The following is a 21,670-nucleotide window of genomic DNA, read 5'->3' as shown; positions in this document are numbered from 1 at the left end:
TACCTGGATAGGGCAAAAGAAAAAAGAATAAACAGAGACAAAAGGATAGGGACGGGACCTGCACCAGTGGGAGGGAGCCGTGAAGGAGGAAAGGTTTCCACACACTACAAGCCCCTTCGCGGGCGGAGACTGCAGGTGGCGGAGGGGGAAAGCTTTGGAGTAGCGGAGGAGAGCACAGCAACAGGGGTGTGGAGGGCAAAGCGGAGAGACTCCTGCACAGAGGATTGGTGCCCTCAGGCACACACCAGCCCGAGAGGCTTGTCTGCTCGGCCGCCGGGACGGGCGGGGCGGGGAGCTGAGGCTCGGGTATCGGGTTTCAGTCGGAGCACAGGGAGAGGACTGGGGCTGGCGGCAGGAAGAGAGCCTGAAGGGGTTAGTGCACCACGGCTAGCCCGGAGCGAGTCCGGGGAAAGGGTCTGGAGCTGCCGAAGAGGCAAGAGACTTTTTCTTCCCTTTTGTTTCCTGGTGTGCGAGGAGAGGGCATTAAGAGAGCTGCTTAAAGAAGCACCAGAGACGGGCGCGAGCCGCGGCTAAAGGCGCGGACCCCGGAGACGGGCGTGGGACGCTGGGGCTGCTGCTGCCGCCACCACAAGGCCTGTGTGCGAGCGCAGGTCACTGTCCACTCCGCCTTCCGGGGAGCCTGTGCACCCCGCCACTGCCGGGGTCCCGGGACCCAGGGACGGCTTTCCCGGGAAAGTGCACGGAGCGCCACGGGCTGCTGCAACGTCACGCTGGCCTCTGCCGCCGCAGGCCCGCCCCACACTGCGCGCCCCTCCCTCCCCTCTGCCTGAGTGAGCCAGAGCCCCCGAATCAGCGGCTCCTTTAAACCCGTCCTGTCTGAGCGAAGAACGGACGCCCTCCGGCGACCTACGCGCAGAGGCGGGCCAGGTCCAAGGCTGAGACCCGGGAGCTGTGAGAGCAGAGAAGAGACAGGGAAATCTCTCTGTGCAGCCTCGGAGGCAGCGGATTAAAGATCCACGGTCCACTTGATGTGCCCTGCGTCTGTGGAGTGCATGAATGGACAGCGAATCATCCCAAATTGAGGAGGTGGACTTTGAGGACAAGATTTAAGACTTTTCCCCGTTTTCCTCTTTTTACAACGAATTATCCCAAATTGAGGAGGTGGACTTTGAGAGCAAGATTTTCGATTTTTCCCCCTGCTCTCTTTTTGTGAATATGTATGTGTAGGCTTCTGTGTGAGATTTTCTCTGTATAGCTTTGCTTCCACCATATGTCCCAGGGTTCTATCTGTCCGTTTTTTTTTTAATAATTACTTTTTAATTTTAATAACGCTACTATATTTTATACTTTATTCTATTTTACTTTACCTGCTCTTTCTTTTTTTCCTACCTTCCCTTCCCCCATCCAACCCTCCGGCCCTCCTTTCCTTCTTTCTCTCTTTCTTTCCTTCCTCCCTCCCTCCCTCCCTTCTTCCTTTCACTCTTTCTTTTTCTTTCCTTCCTCCCTCCCTCCCTCCTGTCTGTCTTTCTTTCCTTCCTCCCTCCCACCCTTCTTCCTTTCACTCTTTCTTTTTCTTTCCTTCCTCCCTCCCTCCCTCCTGTCTTTCTTTCTTTCTTTCTTTCCTTCCTCCCTCCCTCCTTTCTCCCATTCACTCTTTCTTTTTCTTTCCTTCCTCCCTCCCTCCCTCCTTTCTTTCTTTCTTTCTTTCTTTCCGTCCTTCCTCCCTCCCTCCCTCCTTAATTTCTTTCTTCCTTCCTTCCTTCCTTCCTTTCCTTCTTCCTTTCTTTATCTCTCTCTTTCTTTCTTTTACTAATTCTTTCTTTCTACTTTTTCTCCCTTGTATTCTGAGCTGGGTAGATGAAAGGCTCTTCGTGCTGCAGCCAGGAGTCACTGCTGTGCCTTTGAAGTGGGAGAGCCAACTTCAGGACACGGGTCCACAAGAGACCTCCCAGCTCCACATAATATCAAGCGGCAAAAATCTCCCAGAGATCTCCATCTCAACACCAGCACCCAGCTTCAGTCAACGACCAGCAAGCTACAGTGTTGGTCACCCTATGCCAAGCAACTAGCAAGGCAGGAACACAACCCCACCCATTAGCAAAGAGGCTGCTTAAAAACATAATAAGGCCACAGGCAACCCAAAACACACCAGCAGACGTGGACCTGTCCACCAGAAAGACAAGATCGAGTCTCAACCACCAGAACACAGGCACTAGTCCCCCAAACCAGGAAGCCTACACAACCTACTGAAACAACCGTAGCCACTGGGGACAGACACCAAAAACAACGGGAACTACGAATCTGCAGCCTGCAAAAAGGAGACCCCAAACACAGTAAGATAAGCAAAATGAGAAGACAGAAAAACATACAGCAGGTGAAGGAGCAAGATAAAAACCTACCAGACCTAACAAATGAAGAGGTAATAGGCAGTCTACCTGAAAAAGAATTTAGAATAATGATAGTAAAGATGATCCAAGAGCCTATTTCCAAGATCCAAAATCTTGGAAATAGAATAGACAAAATGCAAGAAACAGTTAGCAAGGACCTAGAAGAACTAAAGACGAATCAAGCATTGATTAAAAACACAATAAATGAAATGAAAAATACTCTAGATGGGATCAATAGCAGAATAACTGAGGCAGAAGAACAGATAAGTGAGGTGGAAGATAAAATAGTGGAAATAACTGCTGCAGAGCAAAATAAAGAAAAAAGAATGAAAAGAACAGAGGACAGTCTCAGAGACCTCTGGGACAACATTAAACACACCAACATTCGAATTATAGAGGTTCCAGAAGAAGAAGAGAAAAAGAAAGGGACTGAGAAAATATTTGAAGAGATTATAGTTGAAAACTTCCCTAATATGGGAAAGGAAATAGTTAATCAAGTCCAGGAGGCACAGAGAGTCCCATACAGAATAAATCCAAGGAGAAATACGCCAAGACACATATTAATCAAACTGTCAAAAATTAAACACAAAGAAATCATATTAAAAGCAGCAAGGCAAAAACAACAAATAACACACAAGGGAATCCCCATCAGGTTAACAGCTGATCTCTCAGCAGAAACTCTACAAGCCAGAAGGGAGTGGCAGGACATAATTAAAGTGATGAAGAAGAGAAACCTGCAACCAAGATTACTCTACCCAGCAAGGATCTCATTCAGATTTGATGGAGAAATTAAAACCTTTACAGACAAGCAAAAGCTGAGAGAGTTCAGCACCACCAAACCAGCTTTACAACAAATGCTAAAGGGACTTCTCTAGGCAAGAAACACAACAGAAGGAATATGCCTACAATAATGAACCCAAAGCAATTAAGGAAATGGGAATAGGAACATACATATCAATAATTACCTTAAATGTAAATGGACTAAATGCTCCCACCAAAAGACACAGAGTGGCTGAATGGATACAAAAACAAGACCCATATATATGCTGTCTACAAGAGACCCAATTCAGACCTAGAGGCACATACAGATTGAAAGTAAGGGGATGGAAAAAGATATTCCATGCAAATGGAAATCAAAAGAAAGCTGGAGTAGCAATTCTTATATCAGACAAAATAGACTTTAAAATAAAGACTATTAAAAGAGACAAAGAAGGACACTACATAATGATAAAAGGATCGATCCAAGAAGAAGATATAACAATTGTAAATATTTATGCACCCAACATAGGAGCACCTCAATACATAAGGCAAATACTAAGAGCCATAAAAGGGGAAATTGACAGTAACACAATCATACTAGGGGACTTTAACACCCCACTTTCACCAATGGACAGATCATCCAAAATGAAAATAAATAAGGAAACACGAGCTTTAAATGATACATTAAACAAGATGGACTTAATTGATATTTATAGGACATTCCATCCAAAAACAACAGAATACACATTTTTCTCAAGTGCTCATGGAACATTCTCCAGGATAGATCATATCTTGGGTCACAAATCAAGCCCTGGTAAATTTAAGAAAATTGAAATTGTATAAAGTATCTTTTCCGACAACAATGCTATGAGACTAGACATCAATTACAGGAAAAGATCTGTAAAAAATACAAACACATGGAGGCTGAACAATACACTACTCAATAACGAAGTGATCACTGAAGAAATCAAAGAGGAAATTAAAACATACCTAGAAACAAAAGACAATGGAGACACGACGACCCAAAACCTATGGGACGCAGCAAAAGCAGTCTAAGGGGGAAGTTTATAGCAATACAATCCCACCTTAAGAAACAGAAAACATCTCGGGCAAACAACCTGACCCTGCAACTAAAGCAATTAGAGAAAGAAGAACAAAAAACCCCCAAAGCTAGCAGAAGGAAAGAAATCATAAAGATCAGATCAGAAAGAAATGAAAAAGAAATGAAGGAAACGATAGCAAAGATAAATAAAACTAAAAGCTGGTTCTTTGAGAAGAAAAACAAAATTGAGAAACCATTAGCCAGACTCATCAATAAAAAAAGGGAGAAGACTCAAATCAATAGAATTAGAAATGAAAAAGAAGAAGTAACAACTGACACTGCAGAAATACAAAAGATCATGAGAGATTACTACAAGAAACTCTATGCCAATAAAATGGACAACCTGGAAGAAATGGACAAATTCTTAGAAATGCACAACCTGCCAAGACTGAATCAGGAAGAAATAGAAAATATGAATAGACCAATCACAAGCACTGAAATTGAAACTGTGATTAAAAATCTTCCAACAAACAAAAGTCCAGGACCAGATGGCTTCACAGACGAATTCTATCAAACATTTAGAGAAGAGCTAACACCCATCCTTCTCAAACTCTTCCAAACAATATCAGAGGAAGGAACACTCCCAAACTCATTCTACGAGGCCACCATAACCTTGATACCAAAACCAGGCAAGGATTGTCACAAAGAAAGAAAACTACAGGCCAATATCACTGATGAACATAGATGCAAAAATCCTCAACAAAACACTAGCAAACAGAATCCAACAGCACATTAAAAGGATCATACAGCATGATCAAGTGGGGTTTATCCCAGGAATGCAAGGATTCTTCAATATACGCAAATCAATCAATGTGATACACCATATTAACAAGTTGAAGGAGAAAAACCATATGATCATCTCAATAAATGCAGAGAAAGCTTTCGACAAAATTCAACACCCATTTATGATAAAACCCTGCAGAAAGCAGGCATAGAGGGAACTTTCCTCAACATAATAAAGGCCATATATGACAAACCCACAGCCAACATTGTCCTCAGTGGTGAAAAACTGAAACCATTTCCACTAAGATCAGGAACAAGACAAGGCTGCCCACTCTCACCACTCTTATTCAACCTAGTTTTCGAAGTTTTAGCCACAGCAATCAGAGAAGAAAAGGAAATAAAAGGAATTCAAATTGGAAAAGAAGAAGTAAAGCTGTCACTGTTTGCAGATGACATGATACTATACATAGAGAATCCTAAGGATGCTACCAGAAAACTACTAGAGCTAATGAATGAATTTGGTAAAGTAGCAGGATACAAAATTAATGCACAGAAATCTCTGGCATTCCTGTACAGTAATGATGAAAAATCTGAAAATGAAATCAAGGAAACACTCCCATTTACCATTGCAACAAAAAGAATAAAATATCTAGGAATAAACCTACCTAAGGAGACAAAAGACCTGTATGCAGAAAAGTATAAGACACTGATGAAAGAAATTAAAGATGATACAAATAGATGGAGAGATATAACATGCTCCTGGATTGGAAGAATCAATATTGTGAAAATGACTCTACTACCCAAAGCAATCTACAGATTCAATGCAATCCCTATCAAACTACCACTGGCATTTTTCACAGAACTAGAACAAAAAATTTCCAAATTTGTTTGGGAAAACAAAAGACCCCGAATAGCCAAAGCAATCTTGAGAACGAAAAACGGAGCTGGAGGAGTCAGGCTCCCTGACTTCAAACTATACTACAAAGCTACAGTAATCAAGACAGTGTGGTACTGGCACAAAAACAGAAAGATAGATCAATGGAACAGGATAGAAAGCCCAGAGATAAACCCACACACATATGGTCAACTTATCTTTGATAAAGGAGGCAGGAGTGTACAGTGGAGAAAGGACAGCCTCTTCAATAAGTGGTGCTGGGAAAACTGGACAGGGACATGTAAAAGTATGAGATTAGATCATTCCCTAACACCATACACAAAAATAAGCTGAAAATGGATTAAAGACCTAAATGTAAGGCCAGAAACTATCAAACTCTTAGAGGAAAACATAGGCAGAACACTCTATGACATAAGTCACAGCAAGATCCTTTTGGACCCACCTCCTAGAGAAATGGAAATGAAAACAAAGAGAAACAAATGGGACCTAATGAAACTTCAAAGCTTTTGCACAGCAAAGGAAACCATAAACAAGACCAAAAGACAACCCTCAGAATGGGAGAAAATATCTGCAAATGAAGCAACTGACAAAGGATTAATCTCCAAAATTTATAAACAGCTCATGCAGCTCAATAGCAATAAAACAAACAATCCAATCCAAAAATGGGCAGAAGACCTAAATAGACATTTCTCCAAAGAAGATATACAGACTGCCAACAAACACATGAAAGAATGCTCAACATCATTAATCATTAGAGAAATGCAAATCAAAACTACAATGAGATATCATCTCACACCAGTCAGAATGGCCATCATCAAGAAATCTAGAAACAATAAATGCTGGAGAGGGTGTGGAGAAAAGGGAACACTCTTGCACTGCTGGTGGGAATGTGAATTGGTACAGCCACTATGGAGAACAGTATGGAGGTTCCTTAAAAAACTAAAAATAGAACTACCATATGACCCAGCAATCCATTACTAGGCATATACCCTGAGAAAACCATAATTCAAAAAGGGTCATGTACCAAAATGTTCATTGCAGCTCTATTCACAATAGCCAGGAGATGGAAACAACCTAAGTGTCCATCATCAGATGAATGGATAAAGAAAATGTGGCACATATATACAATGGAATTTTACTCAGCCATAAAAAGAAACGAAATTGAGCTATTTTTAATGAGATGGATGGACCTAGAGTCTGTCATACAGAGTGAAGTAAGTCAGAAAGAGAAAGACAAATACCGTATGCTGACACATATATATGGAATTAAAAAAAAAATGTCATGAAGAACCTAGGGGTAAAACAGGAATAAAGACACAGACCTACTTGAGAATGGACTTGAGGATATGGGGAGGGGGAAGGGTAAGCTGTGACAAAGCGAAAGAGAGGCATGGACATATATACACTACCAGACGTAAGGTAGGTAGATAGTGGGAAGCAGCCGCAGAGCACAGGGAGATCAGCTCGGTGCTTTGTGACCGCCTGGAGGGGTGGGATGGGGAGGGTGGGAGGGAGGGAGATGCATGAGGGAAGGGATATGGGAACAGATGTATATGTATGACTGATTCACTTTGTTATAAAGCAGAAACTAATAAAAAAAATAAAAAAGAAAAAAAGAAAAAAAAAGACACATCTGCTAAAGGACTCTTATACAAAATATACAAAGAACTCTTAAAATTCAACAATAAGAAAATGAACAATCAGATTAAAAAATAAGCCAAAAACCTTAACAGACACTTCAGCAAAGAAGATACATACATGGCAAATAAGCATATGATAGTCTCTCCTTAACACATGTCATCAGGAAAATGCAAATTAAGAAAACAATGAGATACCATAACACACCGATTAGAATGGCCAAAAGTCTAACACTGATAACACAAACTGATGACAAGGATGTGGAAGAATAGGAACTTTCATTCATTCTGGTAGGAGTGCCAAATGGTATAGCCACTCTGGAAGATAGTTTGGGGGTTTCTCAAAAAACTAAATACACTCTTACCATAAAATCCAGTAATTGCATTCTTTGGTATTTACCCAAAGGAGTTGAATACTTATTTTCACACAAAACCCTGCACATGGATATTTATAGCAGCTTTACTCACAATCACCAAAATTGGGAGGAATCAAGAAGTTCTTCAGTAGGTGAATGGATAAATAACCTGTGGTACATCCATACAATGGACTGTTTACTCAGCACTAAAAATAAATTAGCTATCAAGCAACGAAAAGACATGGTATAACCTTAAATGCATATTATTAAGTGAAATAAGCCAATCTAAAAAGTTTTATACTGTAGAATTCCACCCATATGACATTCTGGAAAAAGCAAAACATGGAAACAACAAAAAGATCAGTGGCTGAAGGATTTGCAGGATTTGGGGAATGAGGGATGAATAGGCAGAGCACAGAGGATTTTTAGGATAGTGAAACTACTCTGAATAGTATTATAACTTTGTATACATGTCCTTATACTGTGGCCAAACCCATAGAATATAAAAAACCAAGAGTGAATCCTAAGGGAAGCTACAGACTTTGAGTGATTGTGATGTGTCATTATCGGTTCATCAATTTTAACTAATGTACCACTCTGGTGAGGTATGTTGATAATGGGGGAAGCTATGCATGTGTGCGTATATATGAGGGTATACTGGAAACCTCTGTATCTTCTTCCTAATTTTGCTGTGAACCTAAATCTGCTCTGAAAATAAAGTCTTTAAAAATTTAAGAGAGAAAGTAAAATAGAAGTTTAGGGGAAAAAAGTTTTCCTTTGCCCTCGAGAAAGGTGGTGAGGGTTCCTTCAATAGGTTACAGTGGGAAAAATTAGTGAAGAAATAGTCTGCGACCAGGCTAGCTGAGTAATTAAATTCAAAGAAAGGAAACAGTAAAAATGAGATTTTTGCTTTAAACTCCTCATCAGGAAGAGTAAGAGGAGGAAGACTGGTTAAACAGAGATGATGCACAAGTAACAGAAAAGATGAGAGCCCCAGCATGAACTGGCCAAGCCATGAACCTAAGCTCCATACTCCGTAATCAAGAACCTGCTCCATTTGGCTTAAGCTTCTTTTTTATGAAGGAGAAGAAAAAATTTAATATGCTTCTCTACAACTTTCACACAACAGTCATATCCATGCGTATAGTAATAAAAATAACCTAACAGGCATTAATTGTAGATAAGCACAAGGCATCTTATTGGGGTGATGGAAATGTTCTATACCTAGCTTTTGATCACAGTTGCACAACTCAGTACATTTACTAAAAATCATTAAACTGCTCACTTACAATAGGTTAATGATAGGTAAAGTATACCTCGGTAAAGTTCTTAAAAAGTCTATCTCACTTCTTTTCATGCCACTTCTTCAGATACTCTCCTCCAATAGAAAAAATAAAATAAAAAAGCCTAAATGCCTCCAAAGAACATCTTTTTTCAACTTATTATAGTTTTGTTTGTCTGATGTCCCCCTTTTTTTTAAATCAACAAATCTCTGAAATCTTTATTTTAAATCATATTTGTTATGATTTTGATGTCTCTTTTGAAATGTGGAATTCAAGATCAAACACATCATTTCCATTTTATACAGAATAATCGGTTTACTGCTGACCTGTATTGACATATTTTATTCTGCTCACGGTAGCTTAAGACTGTTTAAACAACCATTATCACACTATCTGATTATATAAAACCTAAACTTAAATAAAATCCCTTGACTTTTTTACCAACTACAATCAACTACCAGAAATTTACTCCCAGTCACATAGTATACAATCAAGACAGTATGGTACTGGCACAAAAACAGAAATATAGATCAATGGAACAGGATAGAAAGCCCAGAGATAAACTCATGCACATATGGTCACCTTATCTTTGATAAAGAAGGCAGGAATGTACAGTGGAGAAAGGACAGTCTCTTCAATAAGTGGTGCTGGGAAAACTGGACAGGGACATGTAAAAGTATGAGATTAGATCATTCCCTAACACCATACACAAAAATAAGCTGAAAATGGATTAAAGACCTAAATGTAAGGCCAGACACTATCAAACTCTTAGAGGAAAACATAGGCAGAACACTCTATGACATAAGTCACAGCAAGATCCTTTTTGACCCACCTCCTACAGAAATGGAAATAAAAACAAAAATAAACAAATGGGACCTAATGAAACTTCAAGCCTTTTGCACAGCAAAGGAAACCATAAATAAAACCAAAACACAACCCTCAGAATGGGAGAAAATATTTGCGAATGAAGCAACTGACAAAGGATTAATCTCCTAAATTTACAAGCAGCTCATGCAGCTCAATAACAAAAAAACAAACAACCCAATCCAAAAATGGGCAGAAGACCTAAATAGACATTTCTCCAAAGAAGATATACAGACTGCCAACAAACACATGAAAGAATGCTCAACATCATTAATCATTAGAGAAATAGAAATCAAAACTACAATGAGATATCATCTCACACTGGTCAGAATGGCCATCATCAAAAAATCTAGAAACGATAAATGCTGGAGAGGGTGTGGGGAAAAGGGAACACTCTTGCACTGCTGGTGGGAATGTGAACTGGTACAGCCACTATGTAGGACAGTATGGAGGTTCCTTTAAAAACTACAAATAGAACTACCATATGACCCAGCAATCCCACTACTGGGCATATAACTCTGAGAAAACCATAATTCAAAAAGAGTCATGTACCAAAATGTTCATTGCAGCTCTATTCACAATAGCCAGGAGATGGAAACAACCTAAGTGTCCATCATCAGATGAATGGATAAAGAAAATGTGGCACATATATACAATGGAATATTACTTAGCCATAAAAAGAAACGAAATTGAGCTATTTGCAATGAGGTGGATGGACCTAGAGTCTGTCATACAGAGTGAAGTAAGTCAGAAAGAGAAAGACAAATATCATATGCTAACACATATATATGGAATTTAAGGGGAAAAAAATGTCATGAAGAACCTAGGGGTAAGACAGGAATAAAGACACAGACCTACTAGAGAATGGACTTGAGGATATGGGGAGGGGGAAGGGTAAGCTGTGACAAAGTGAGAGAGTGGCATGGATATATATACACTACCAAATGTAAAATAAATAGCTAGTGGGAAGCAGCCGCATAGCACTGGGAGATCAGATAGGTGCTTTGTGACTGCCTAGAGGGGTGGGATAGGGAGGGTGGGAGGGAGGGAGACGCAAGAGGGAAGAGATATGGGAACATATGTATATGTATAACTGATTCACTTTGTGGTAAAGCAGAAACTGACACACCATTGTAAAGCAATTATACTCTAACAAAGATGTAAAAAAAAAGTATACAACGTTTTCATTTTGTATTTAAAAATTAATATTAGTGAAAATTTGAAGAAAACAGAAAAGACAGAAGAAGGACAAAAAACATAGCTGATATAGTATATTTACATCCAGCACATTTTATGTGAGTAATATAATCATATCAGCAAAAGAGTAGCATCCATTTCTATGGCCATTCTTCCCAGGTCCAAGAAATGCTCTAACATACACTTAACACTCTGTTATAGAGTCTATCACATCACCCTGTTTTAGCCCCCTCACAGTTCTTATTATTTCTGAAGTTTTCTTATTTAGTTACCTTTTTCAGCAATTACCTCATTAGTATGTACAATCCCTCAGTTTATAGGCTCTATTGACCTTTCTTTCCTTAGGACCTCATCTAGTTCTGTAGTTTAAAAATTAACTCCGTCTATATGCTGACAATTCCCAAAATTATATCTCTAAGTCCAGACCTGTCTTGCAAACTCCAGACTCATGTATAATGCAAATACATATACATACAAACTCCCATTACATATGCACTGCACACATATACATCTGTTTACTTTCTGCATCCAAAACCAAATTTGGGACTCTCCCTACCACCCCAGTAACCGTCCCTACTTCCCCATCCAAATCCTTTCCCATTTCAACTGATGGTCGCTCCAGCCTTCAGGCAGTTATCCTTGACTCCTCTCTTTCTTTCACATTCCACAGCCATTCCTTTAGCAAATTGTATTAATTATGCCTTCAAACATATATCCAGAATCTAACCAACTTCTCATCACCCCCACTGTTACCATCCTGGCCAAGCCTTCACCAACTCTCACCTGTTTTGCTGCAGTAGCCTCCAAATAAGTCTCCCTGCTTCTATCATTGCCCCACTCTCCGCTAGAGTCTATTTTCACATTTCCGTGAAATGCTCCTTTTAAACCTAATGTAAGTCACATAAAAACCTTGCAATGGCTTTGTTTCACTCAGTTAAAAAAAAAAAAATCCTTTATTTAAGCCGTTGTTATCTGACTTTCTCTCTTGTTACTTTCACCTTTGTTCTCTCACCTCACTTAAGTCTTTTGTGTTTTCTAAATGTTCTTAATAAGAATGTTGTTTTTATTAACAAAAAAGAGAGCTTTTAAACAATAAACTATGAAAGAGTAATCTCCCTTTTCACTCAAATTCTTTCGCTCTAAGTACTGAATTAAATAACAGGGTCAATTCTGTAGAAGAAAAACTAAGTTAAGTTCATGGTAAGAACTTGTAAGGCCTTGAATGCCTATGTTCCTGATGAAACTTTAATGAAGACAGGCTTCTCAACTAAATTAAACTGTATGGTGTGGTAGAATGATGTCGGAGTTTGGGATTGAAATATCTTGCTTAAATCTTCTCTCTACTACTTAACTAATTGTGAGAGCCTGACTAAGTCACTATTCTCTCTCATTCATAGCTTTCTCACGTGTAAAGATAAATAGAAGAATCTGTAAAGCTCATCATAAACTTGGTGTTTCACAAGAGAAGAAACTTATCTATCGATACCTACCAAAAACACATCCAATAAGGCCAACTTATTCCCAGGAATGCTAATGAAAGTTCTAGATTAATCTGCATACACAAAAGGTTGCCAGAGAAACAGTCAAAAAGCCCCAAACGTTAAGGGCCTCATTGCAGAATTTTATACAACTTTCAAAAGCCAATTAAGTGATCTCAAAACTGAGAGGTGTGGAGAGGCTCACTCTCTAGTAACTGCAAGGGCAAAAAAAGCCACAAAGCTTCCTGAAGAGAGTACAGATTTTAAAAGTTCAGACTGTGTATGTATCTGGACCTGGGGTTGGGGCAGATGGCTTCAGACGACGACCCAAGGGGAGGAATTAACTCTCAAGAGGTCCTTGGGAACTGCCCCTGGCTAAAACAAACCACGAGTTAGAAAGGACGAATGGCCTTTGAGAGAGAGCTAGAAGCTAGGTTGTAGTTTGGACTTCTCCTTAAGCGGGTCAGTTCTCGAAATTTCGCCGCCCAAGCAGGACCACTCACCGGGTCTACCGAGTTGCAAGGCTTTATGAGTTGTGAACAAGCGGCACAGTCCGACAAATCACTAGGTGGCCATTTATCCGTTCCGGAGACCGTTGCCAGGGAAACGGAGCAAAGCCCTGGGCTCACCCCGTAGTGGTTTTCCTTAGGCAGTTCGGGGGCGTAGTTACGTGAGTGACGCACGTAGGGGGCGGGACAGAGACGAAACCGGACCAAAGAACGGGTTACGTCCCAGGGCGCATGCGTGCGGTGCTGGGCTGCGGGATAGCTGGAAGTTCTTGGCGGTGTTGGGAAAGTGAGCTATGGCAGCCCCGAGTGCCCTTCCAGGCGTATCTTTGCGAGAAGCCACCCAGCGAAGGTTGCAGAGGTTTTCAGAGCTTAGAGGTACCAAAGGAGGAACGCTGGCTCTCCCCGGCAATGGAGAGGGAGGGCGCTTTACGTGCTGGGGTATTTGCTGGACTACCACTTCCTTTTACTAATCACTTGCGGGCCTAGGACGCTGGCCCAGGCGCAGTTAATGTTCCTCTTGAGTTTTTTATTCTTCTGTCACTCTCCTTTCTTTACGTTATGCTTGTTACTTTCTTTAAGTTTATTCCCAGTTGCGTATATATATATGAGGAGGAATGAGAAGACAGTTATTAGCCTGACTAGTGAAGCTATAAATCCAAGTTATTCGTTTGGTTAGCTCATTAGCAAAAATTATTTTAAATAAACCTAAAAGATCTAAAGCATAGTGATTTGACTCTTACAAATCCGAGTTTAGCGTTCTTCCACTCCCTACCTACTTCACCAATTTGTTCCATGATGTGAACGCTTACTAAGTGAAAAGCGAAACAACACGGTGGAATTATGGATTAAAAATTAAAAGGGGTAACTTTGTATCAAAATGTTTTTTTAAAGGACTATGCCACTTGTCATTTCCTGTACAACTATCTAATTGGTCATATTTTTGTTGACGTTACTGCTTTAAAAATACAGAAAATAATACTTGGATTACAGTAAAATGTTCAGGACTATTAGATTCTAGCTTACTAGAATTTGTTAACTAATAAAAACCCTTTTCGTCTTGTTTATCAATAAAGAAGAGCTTCCAACTGTCAGCCAAAAGTTCAGTCTCTTATTGAGTTCATCAGGGAGCTGGGAACTTTTCTGTTATCCAGAATTTGGTGTCATTCTCCAGTAATCTTTGTAAACTTGCATGGCTCATTTTAAGGCAATTAAAAAGTAAAGTACCCACATTTATGAACACCAACATTGTAGCAATGGGTCCTTGGATTTAATCTTTCTTAGCCAACAAACATTAAGTGGTCCCTGTATGTGAAAATTGATTTTCAAAGCTGGAGATTAATTTATTCCTTTGTCTCCTCTCTTTATTTAAGAATTGAGCTCATCTTTAGCAAGTCAAAAGTACTTCTCTTAATCAAGAAACATTACAACTCTCAGAAAATCTAAATAAATGGGACTGTAGACCATAAAAGGAGCAAGTAATCTAAAAGGAAAAAAAAAGTAGAATTTGTGAACAGTCCTCATTAGAACTATTTTGAATGCTACTAGCTGACCACTCATTATTCCCTAATTCTCAAAAGCAGAAGATACATTTTTGGAGACACTATTACCTCTTTTTTCCTTCTTTCCAAATAGGTAAACCTGTAACAACTAGAGAATTCTGATAATATTTATCACTTTCTTCTTACACATAGGCAAACCTGTGGCAGCTGGAGAATTCTGGGATATTGTTGCAATAACAGCAGCTGATGATAAACAGGAACTTGCTTATAAGCAACAGCTGTCAGAAAAGCTGAAAAAAAAGGAGTTACCACTTGGAGTTCAATATCATGTTTTTGTTGATCCTGCTGGAGCCAAAATTGGTACACATTTATGGTCAGATTTATAGCATAAATTGTGGGCAGAATAATCATTGAAGAAAAGCTTTCCTGTGGCTTACAGTTTATACTGTGTGTCTTACCACCTATAATCTTTACAAACTTTAAAATTTTTATGTAAGTTCACTATTTTTTAAGAAAGATAAAAGGCATTGCAACTGTTTTTACACATTGTGGACTTACCATGAAAAACTTCCAGAATGTTATGTTACTTAAAAGAGAATTTAATTAGTCTTAATAAAATTTACTCAGATGGTGAATATTCTTTTGGACCTTATCAGTAGAGCTCTTAAGGTCCCTCCGAACTACACAATTTGTTCAGAAACTTAGATGAAGAGATCAAATCAGGAAAAAAAAATATTTGGCCTCTTGGGACCACAATGCAGAATGCGAAAGAGCTCAGTCTAATGGCATAATTATCATAGATGTTTACTTTTAAAAACCAGTTTGTCCACTTTGCCTTTTGACCTTACCTTGCAAATAAAAATACATGCTATTTTCCTGGGGGCCATTTTCCATGTGATACTTAAAGCTGAAGCTCGTTGATACCAGATTTAGGGTATCTGTATCTGATACTGGCATGTCCTAATTAGCCAGTGTTTTAATCCTCATAAATATGTGGTCAGTACTTTTCTGATTCCCATGTTTGAATGAGATTCAGGCACAAAATGTTAAATAACTTGCCCGTAGTAACTAGTAAGTGGAAGTTACATTTAAGATGTTTTTTAGGGAAACAAGTTCTAAAAAACTTTTTAGAAAGTAAATCTAACACATATATATGATCATATGGGAGAATTATTTTAATGGGTTTTACAGTTCATAACTCCAAGTGAATGTGTAAACTTACAGTCTTATAGTGTTGCAGATTGCTTAATTTATCATTTCTTTCTTTTTACTACTATTTTCAGGAGAAGATTAACTCAACGTTTATTACCAAGGGCTCATCTTTGGGTTTTATTACTAATTATTTAATTGCTAAGAAATGTGTATTTAATTTGATTGTTCTGCCTGTACCTTTGCTTTCTGCCTGGTTAATTGTAGGCAAAGGTCATATCCTCAAAGTTATAACACTTAAATTTACTGTAATAAGAAAGTTTTTGTAACTTTCTGTGAAATAAATTGAGCTTTTTAACTTTATTTTCAAGGAAATGGAGGATCGACACTTTGTGCCCTTCGATGTTTGCAAAAGCTTTATGGAGATGAATGGAATTCTTTTACCATCCTATTAATTCACTCTGGTAATGTTACACTTTACTAATTTACATTTTCTTTTAGTATATTACCTTTTATATCTAAAGGGCTTTTTTCTCCCTTACTAAAACTATCCCCTCTTTCTTTTTTTTTTTTTTTCTTTTGTCTTTGAAGTTATTCTGCTTTGGAAACAAATATTTTATGCTTTCGTTGATATTTTTAGGTTGTAAGTAGCATAATATTTTTCACAAAATTTAACCTTAAAATTGTAGATCACATACATCCTCAACTTTTCATGTATTGTTTTTGGTATACATATCGAAAGTTATTTTCCTAAGATAGAACTCATCAAAATATGAACATTTCTTGACAATGCTTTAGAAAGGATTCTTGCTGTAGGGGAGAGGCTGGTTTAGTACTGTGATTACCAGACTTTACACAAAACCTTCTGTTAACACATTTTTATCTAGTTATTGGTGGCCAAAGTCCATAATCCTTCGGAGTTTAAAAACAAAAAGAAAAGGTGGTGACAGAACATGGAGTTGACAAGAAAGTATAAAAGAGGGAAAATCACACACCAAAAAAGGGAACAGAAAGGTAGGAAGGAAGTAATCTCAGAATATAATTTTTTAAATTGGACAAATTTGGCTGTATGAAAATTTTGGTTATATGAAAGAAACCTCTGTTATTTTTCCTCTATGTACTGGAGGCTGGCAAAACTTTGTCATGGACTTGTACCAGTTCAGGAATAGATATTTTAAAGCCACTCATCCACATGGTTACCAAGGCACTTATCATTTTTTAGGATTCATATATGGGACAGTGATTCTTTTTAAAGATGATATCAAGTAAAGCATCCAAGTTCTGATTTTAAGACTAACTGAAAAAGTAAAAGAAAAATTCAAATTTACAGTTTTACTCCAGAACGAGCATTATTATTACTAATTTAGTAAAAATTAAGTTAGACACCAGATAATATATATTAATACAATAGATCCTTGAAAATATATAATAATGCATTGATCTGTGAGTGGTGCTGACCCTCACACAGTCTAAAATCTGCATGTAACTTCATAGTTGGTCTTCTGTATAGGCAGTTCCACTCTCCATAGCCACAGTTTCTCATCAGGGATTCAACCAACGTCGGGTCATATAGTCTTACAGTATTTATTGAAAAAAATCCTCATATAAGTGGACTGGTAGAGTTCAAACCCTTATTGTTCAAGAGTCAAATGTAATTAAAAGTAGGTAATTCTTACAATGCTGAACTTTACTGTTGGTTAGTATTTGGAAAATGAAAAAGAAAGTATTAGCTCTCATTGGTTGAATGATGTACTCTGTAGTTAAGTGCTTTACATGTATTGTTGATCTCATAAAACATGATAAAGCACGTATTTACATCTGCTGATTTAGTGTTAAGTCCAAAGATAAACAATTAAAAAGTGGTGAACCAGAATTTGAAAGCATTTTTGTGTGACTCTTTCTACTATGCCTTTCACTATAATTAGTTATGTAAAAATGATATAAGCTATTTAATATACTTAAGAGAACACACTTTTCAAGGAATTAAGTCATAAGGCTCATCTTAGAGGGAAAAGCCTTTTAAAATTAAAAACAAATATACATTGTAAAATGCTTTTAAATAAATGCACCTTTACTTCCTTTAAGTGTATGTAATAGAGGAAACACATTCCATCTGGAAATTACTCTTTAATAGATAATTATGTATTTTAGTTTTTTGTGACATTTTTTCCCCATGAAGTGGATTTTTAGTGTAGGCATTTAAACATGGTTGAAATTTATTGTGTAAAATGTAAATATAAGGTCATATTTTAGCTCACTGTCCTTTTTACTTGTTATCCAGTTGAGTTAAAACAATTCATAGTCTGTAAAGCATATTACAGTTCTTTCCTAATCTAGAACTGTATTATAGCAAATCTCTACAGAATTGCTCTGTGAATTTGTAATCTGGAATTTATTATTCTTTCCTGGGATACAGTAATATATTGTATATTTTAAATATCTTTAGAGATATTTAGAGTTGTAACTGATGCTCCTGGGTTTTTAAATCTTATAAACATTTAAAACAGTTATTCTGTTTAATTTTATATAGGTGGCTACAGTCAACGCCTTCCAAATGCAAGTGCTCTGGGGAAAATTTTCACTGCTTTACCTTTTGGTAGCCCCATTTATCAGATGTTGGAATTAAAACTAGCCATGTACATTGATTTCCCCTCACATATGAATCCTGGGATTCTGGTTACCTGTGCAGATGATATTGAACTTTATAGTATTGGAGAATCTGAGTATATTAGGTTTGACAAACCTGGCTTTACTGCTTTAGCTCATCCTTCTAGTTTGACTGTAGGTACAACACATGGAGTATTTGTCTTAGAACCTTTTAACTATTTAGAACATAGAGACCTCGAGTACAGAAGTTGCCATTGTTTCCTTCATAAGCCCAGCATAGAAAAGATGTATCAGTTTGATGCTGTGTATAGACCTAGAAATTTTTTTCAACAAAACTTTGCTGGGGGTGACATACCCTCTCTTAAATTAGACCCTGAGTATGTCTACACAGACAGCCTGTTTTACATGGATCATAAAACAGCAAAAAAGTTACTTGCTTTTTATGAAAAAATAGGTACACTAAACTGTGAAATAGATGCCTATGGAGACTTTCTGCAGGCTTTGGGACCTGGAGCAACTGTGGAATATACCAGAAATACATCAAATGTTACTAAAGAAGAGTCAGAGCTGGTAGACATGAGGCAAAGAATATTTCATCTTCTTAAAGGAACATCACTAAATGTTGTTGTTCTTAATAACTCCAAATTTTATCATATTGGAACAACTGAAGAATATTTGTTTCATTTTACTTCTGATAGCAATTTGAAGTCAGAGCTTGGCTTACAGTCCATAGCTTTTAGCATCTTTCCAGCAATACCAGAATGCTCTAGTAACAAATCCTGTATCATTCAAAGTATATTGGATTCAAGATGTTCTGTGGCACCTGGCTCAGTTGTAGAGTATTCCAGATTGGGGCCTGATGTTTCAGTGGGGGAAAATTGCATTATTAGTGGTTCTTATATCATAACAACAGCCGTCCTGTCTGCACATTCTTTTGTGTGTTCCTTAAGCTTGAAGATGAATAGACACTTAAAGTATTCAACTATGGCATGTGGAGTGCAAGACAACTTGAAAAAGAATGTTAAAACACTGTCAGATATAAAGTTACTTCAATTCTTTGGAGTCTGTTTCCTGTCATGCTTAGACATTTGGAATCTCAAAGTTACAGAGGAACTGTTCTCTGGAAATAAGACATGTTTGAGTTTGTGGAATGCTCGTATTTTCCCAGTTTGTTCTTCTTTGAGTGATTCAGTTACAACATCCCTAAAGATGTTAAATGCTGTACAGAACAAGTCAGCATTCAGCCTGAATAAATATAAGCTGTTGTCCATTGAAGAAATGCTTTTCTACAAAGATGTGGAAGACATGATAACTTATAGGGAGCAAATTTTTCTAGAAATTACTTTGAATAGAAAACAGTCTGATTTAGAGACATCTTAATTATTGTATACTCTGCCTTTCTTGATTGAGCAAGATTACAGATGCAGGAGTTTTCTGTAGACTGTTGTTTTTTAATTGAAGTGAATTAATGAAAATTATATTAACATGATTGCTGTAGCATAAAATTAATAACAAAAATAAACCATTTTTTGATGAAAGAATAGCTTAAGGATGTAAGTTCAGAAAAGTGATTTTTTAAAATATTTATCACTATTTAAATTTTTCTTTTATAAAGATGGACTTGTGGAGCATTATTTTGTTCACAAAATACTATAATTGTTTTAAAGGTAATTTTCTAAATATACCTTCAGAATTTTTTTATCTTCTTTTGGGCCTTCCAATGAAGTTCTAAGTGTCCATTGGCAGTTCTCAAGTGCATTAGACCTATTCTGATGAACTAATAAAAATGTCATGCTGTAGGGTCTTCAAAGCACTGTAGGAATACTGTAGAAGTACTTTTTCAGAAACAAATCCATGGCTGACAGAGTAAAATGAATGCTTAAAATATTGTGATAGGGCTTCCCTGGTGGCGCAGTGGTTGAGAGTCCGCCAGCCGATGCAGGGGACACGGGTTCGTGCCCTGGTCCAGGAGGATCCCACATGCCGCGGAGCGGCTGGGCCCGTGAGCCATGGCCGCTGAGCGTGGGCGTCTGGAGCCTGTTGCTCCGCAACAGGAGAGGCCACAACAGTGAGAGGCCCGCATACCGCAAAAAAAAAAATAATAATAATATTGTGATAGTCTTAATTAATAAATAAGTATTAATACTTTTCAAGTTTCTTCCCAAGGAGTAAATAAAGATGTAACCATTGTTTAGCATTTACTGATTTACTTGCAGAGATTTCAGAGGATGTTACGTGTTTGTCACTCATTAAAAGTTCTATGCTGTATTTCTAATCTAATTGATATAAGGTGCCATCAGTTATTAACAATCAACATTATTTTATGTTCCACTGAAAAAGAGAAAACACTACCAATAAAATGTGCAATGCTTTTCTTGATACTTGAAGTTTTTATTGGAAATCTTTTTAAAAGCACTTAAATATAGATTTGTGTCATTTAACCCTTTTGCAAATACGTGTAGAGGAACAAAAAAGTGAAATATTAAGATACAGTCAAGACTTTTCTAAAGCTTCACATCTAGAGTCAAACTTTTCCTAAGCAATTTTCAACTTGAGTGGTTGATATCCATGTGCTATCTTCTAATACCATCTAGTACCATCTTCTGTGCTATCAAAGGTATTGGTAAAGCTGCATATTCTACAAGTGCCACCACCACACTGATGCCTGGATTTACCTTCAAGCTGTGGACACCAGATACCTATTCTGCAAGTTGGATGCTGATGCTTTATTACTTTACAGAGTTGTTTCACTTTTACCTTAGTTTAATCACGTCTCTAGAATGTAGTTCTATTTAAATCAGTGGGAGGTTTCTGACAAATTGGTTGTCACCACGTTAATCCTATTCCTGCACAATGTATAGATTCTAATTGCTTTGAAATGTTATCTGTTCCAAAGAATTTGGCAGTGTCTCTTTCCTTTATATGCATCACTTGGTGTGTAGTACCACACATGTATCACCAGCAGTGTATCTAACTCAACCAATGTGATAATCACATGCATGAATAAGTAATAAATTGGACATTTTCTCTTGATTTATCATTTTTATTTCGTAAAATCACAGCCCTTAAATCATATACTTTCAAGGTTTGTGAAGGACAGCTACAATTTGTAACTAAATATATTCTGTAAACTTATTAATGAGTTAATAATTAACAATGACCAAGAAGGCATGGGAAAAAATGCAACTTTTGATATTAATCTCCCTTGGGCATTTGTCTTGCAAACTAAACAAAGCAGAAATAAAGAGTGTGCATTAATGCATA

At 37.8% G+C, this 21,670-nt stretch overlaps 1 protein-coding gene across 3 annotated transcripts; it reads left to right on the top strand.

The window, feature by feature from the left end:
• The first annotated feature begins 13,075 nt into the window (after nucleotides 1–13,075).
• Nucleotides 13,076–21,439, top strand: FPGT (fucose-1-phosphate guanylyltransferase). Of its 3 annotated transcripts, XM_081226316.1 has the most exons (4): nucleotides 13,076–13,526; nucleotides 14,843–15,010; nucleotides 16,171–16,263; nucleotides 18,330–21,439. In XM_081226316.1, the coding sequence occupies exons 1-4, from the start codon at nucleotides 13,445–13,447 to the stop codon at nucleotides 19,784–19,786; spliced, it is 1,800 nt and encodes a 599-aa protein (XP_081082442.1). In that variant the 5' UTR covers nucleotides 13,076–13,444; the 3' UTR covers nucleotides 19,787–21,439. The 3 variants fall into 3 exon arrangements, with proteins under 3 accessions (XP_081082442.1, XP_081082443.1, XP_081082444.1); XM_081226317.1 differs by lacking the exon at nucleotides 13,076–13,526 and having other exon boundaries at nucleotides 14,855–15,023; XM_081226318.1 differs by lacking the exons at nucleotides 13,076–13,526; nucleotides 14,843–15,010 and adding an exon at nucleotides 16,687–16,813 and having other exon boundaries at nucleotides 16,176–16,263.
• Nucleotides 21,440–21,670: the final 231 nt, after the last annotated feature.

Source organism: Mesoplodon bidens, assembly GCF_964165515.1.
Source record: "Mesoplodon bidens genome assembly, chromosome: 2".
NCBI classification, from domain to species: domain Eukaryota; kingdom Metazoa; phylum Chordata; class Mammalia; order Artiodactyla; family Ziphiidae; genus Mesoplodon; species Mesoplodon bidens.
Note: the sequence above shows the minus strand (reverse complement) of the source record. Positions and strands in the feature narration are given on the sequence as shown.

Bases quoted from the DNA above. Each gene is read 5' to 3' on its own strand.
- FPGT (XM_081226316.1), top strand. From the start codon at position 13,445: ATGGCAGCCCCGAGTGCCCTTCCAGGCGTATCTTTGCGAGAAGCCACC. The intron at 13,527-14,842 runs GTACCAAAGGAG...TCTTACACATAG, and splicing joins GAGGTTTTCAGAGCTTAGAG to GCAAACCTGTGGCAGCTGGA. The intron at 16,264-18,329 runs GTAATGTTACAC...AATTTTATATAG, and splicing joins CATCCTATTAATTCACTCTG to GTGGCTACAGTCAACGCCTT.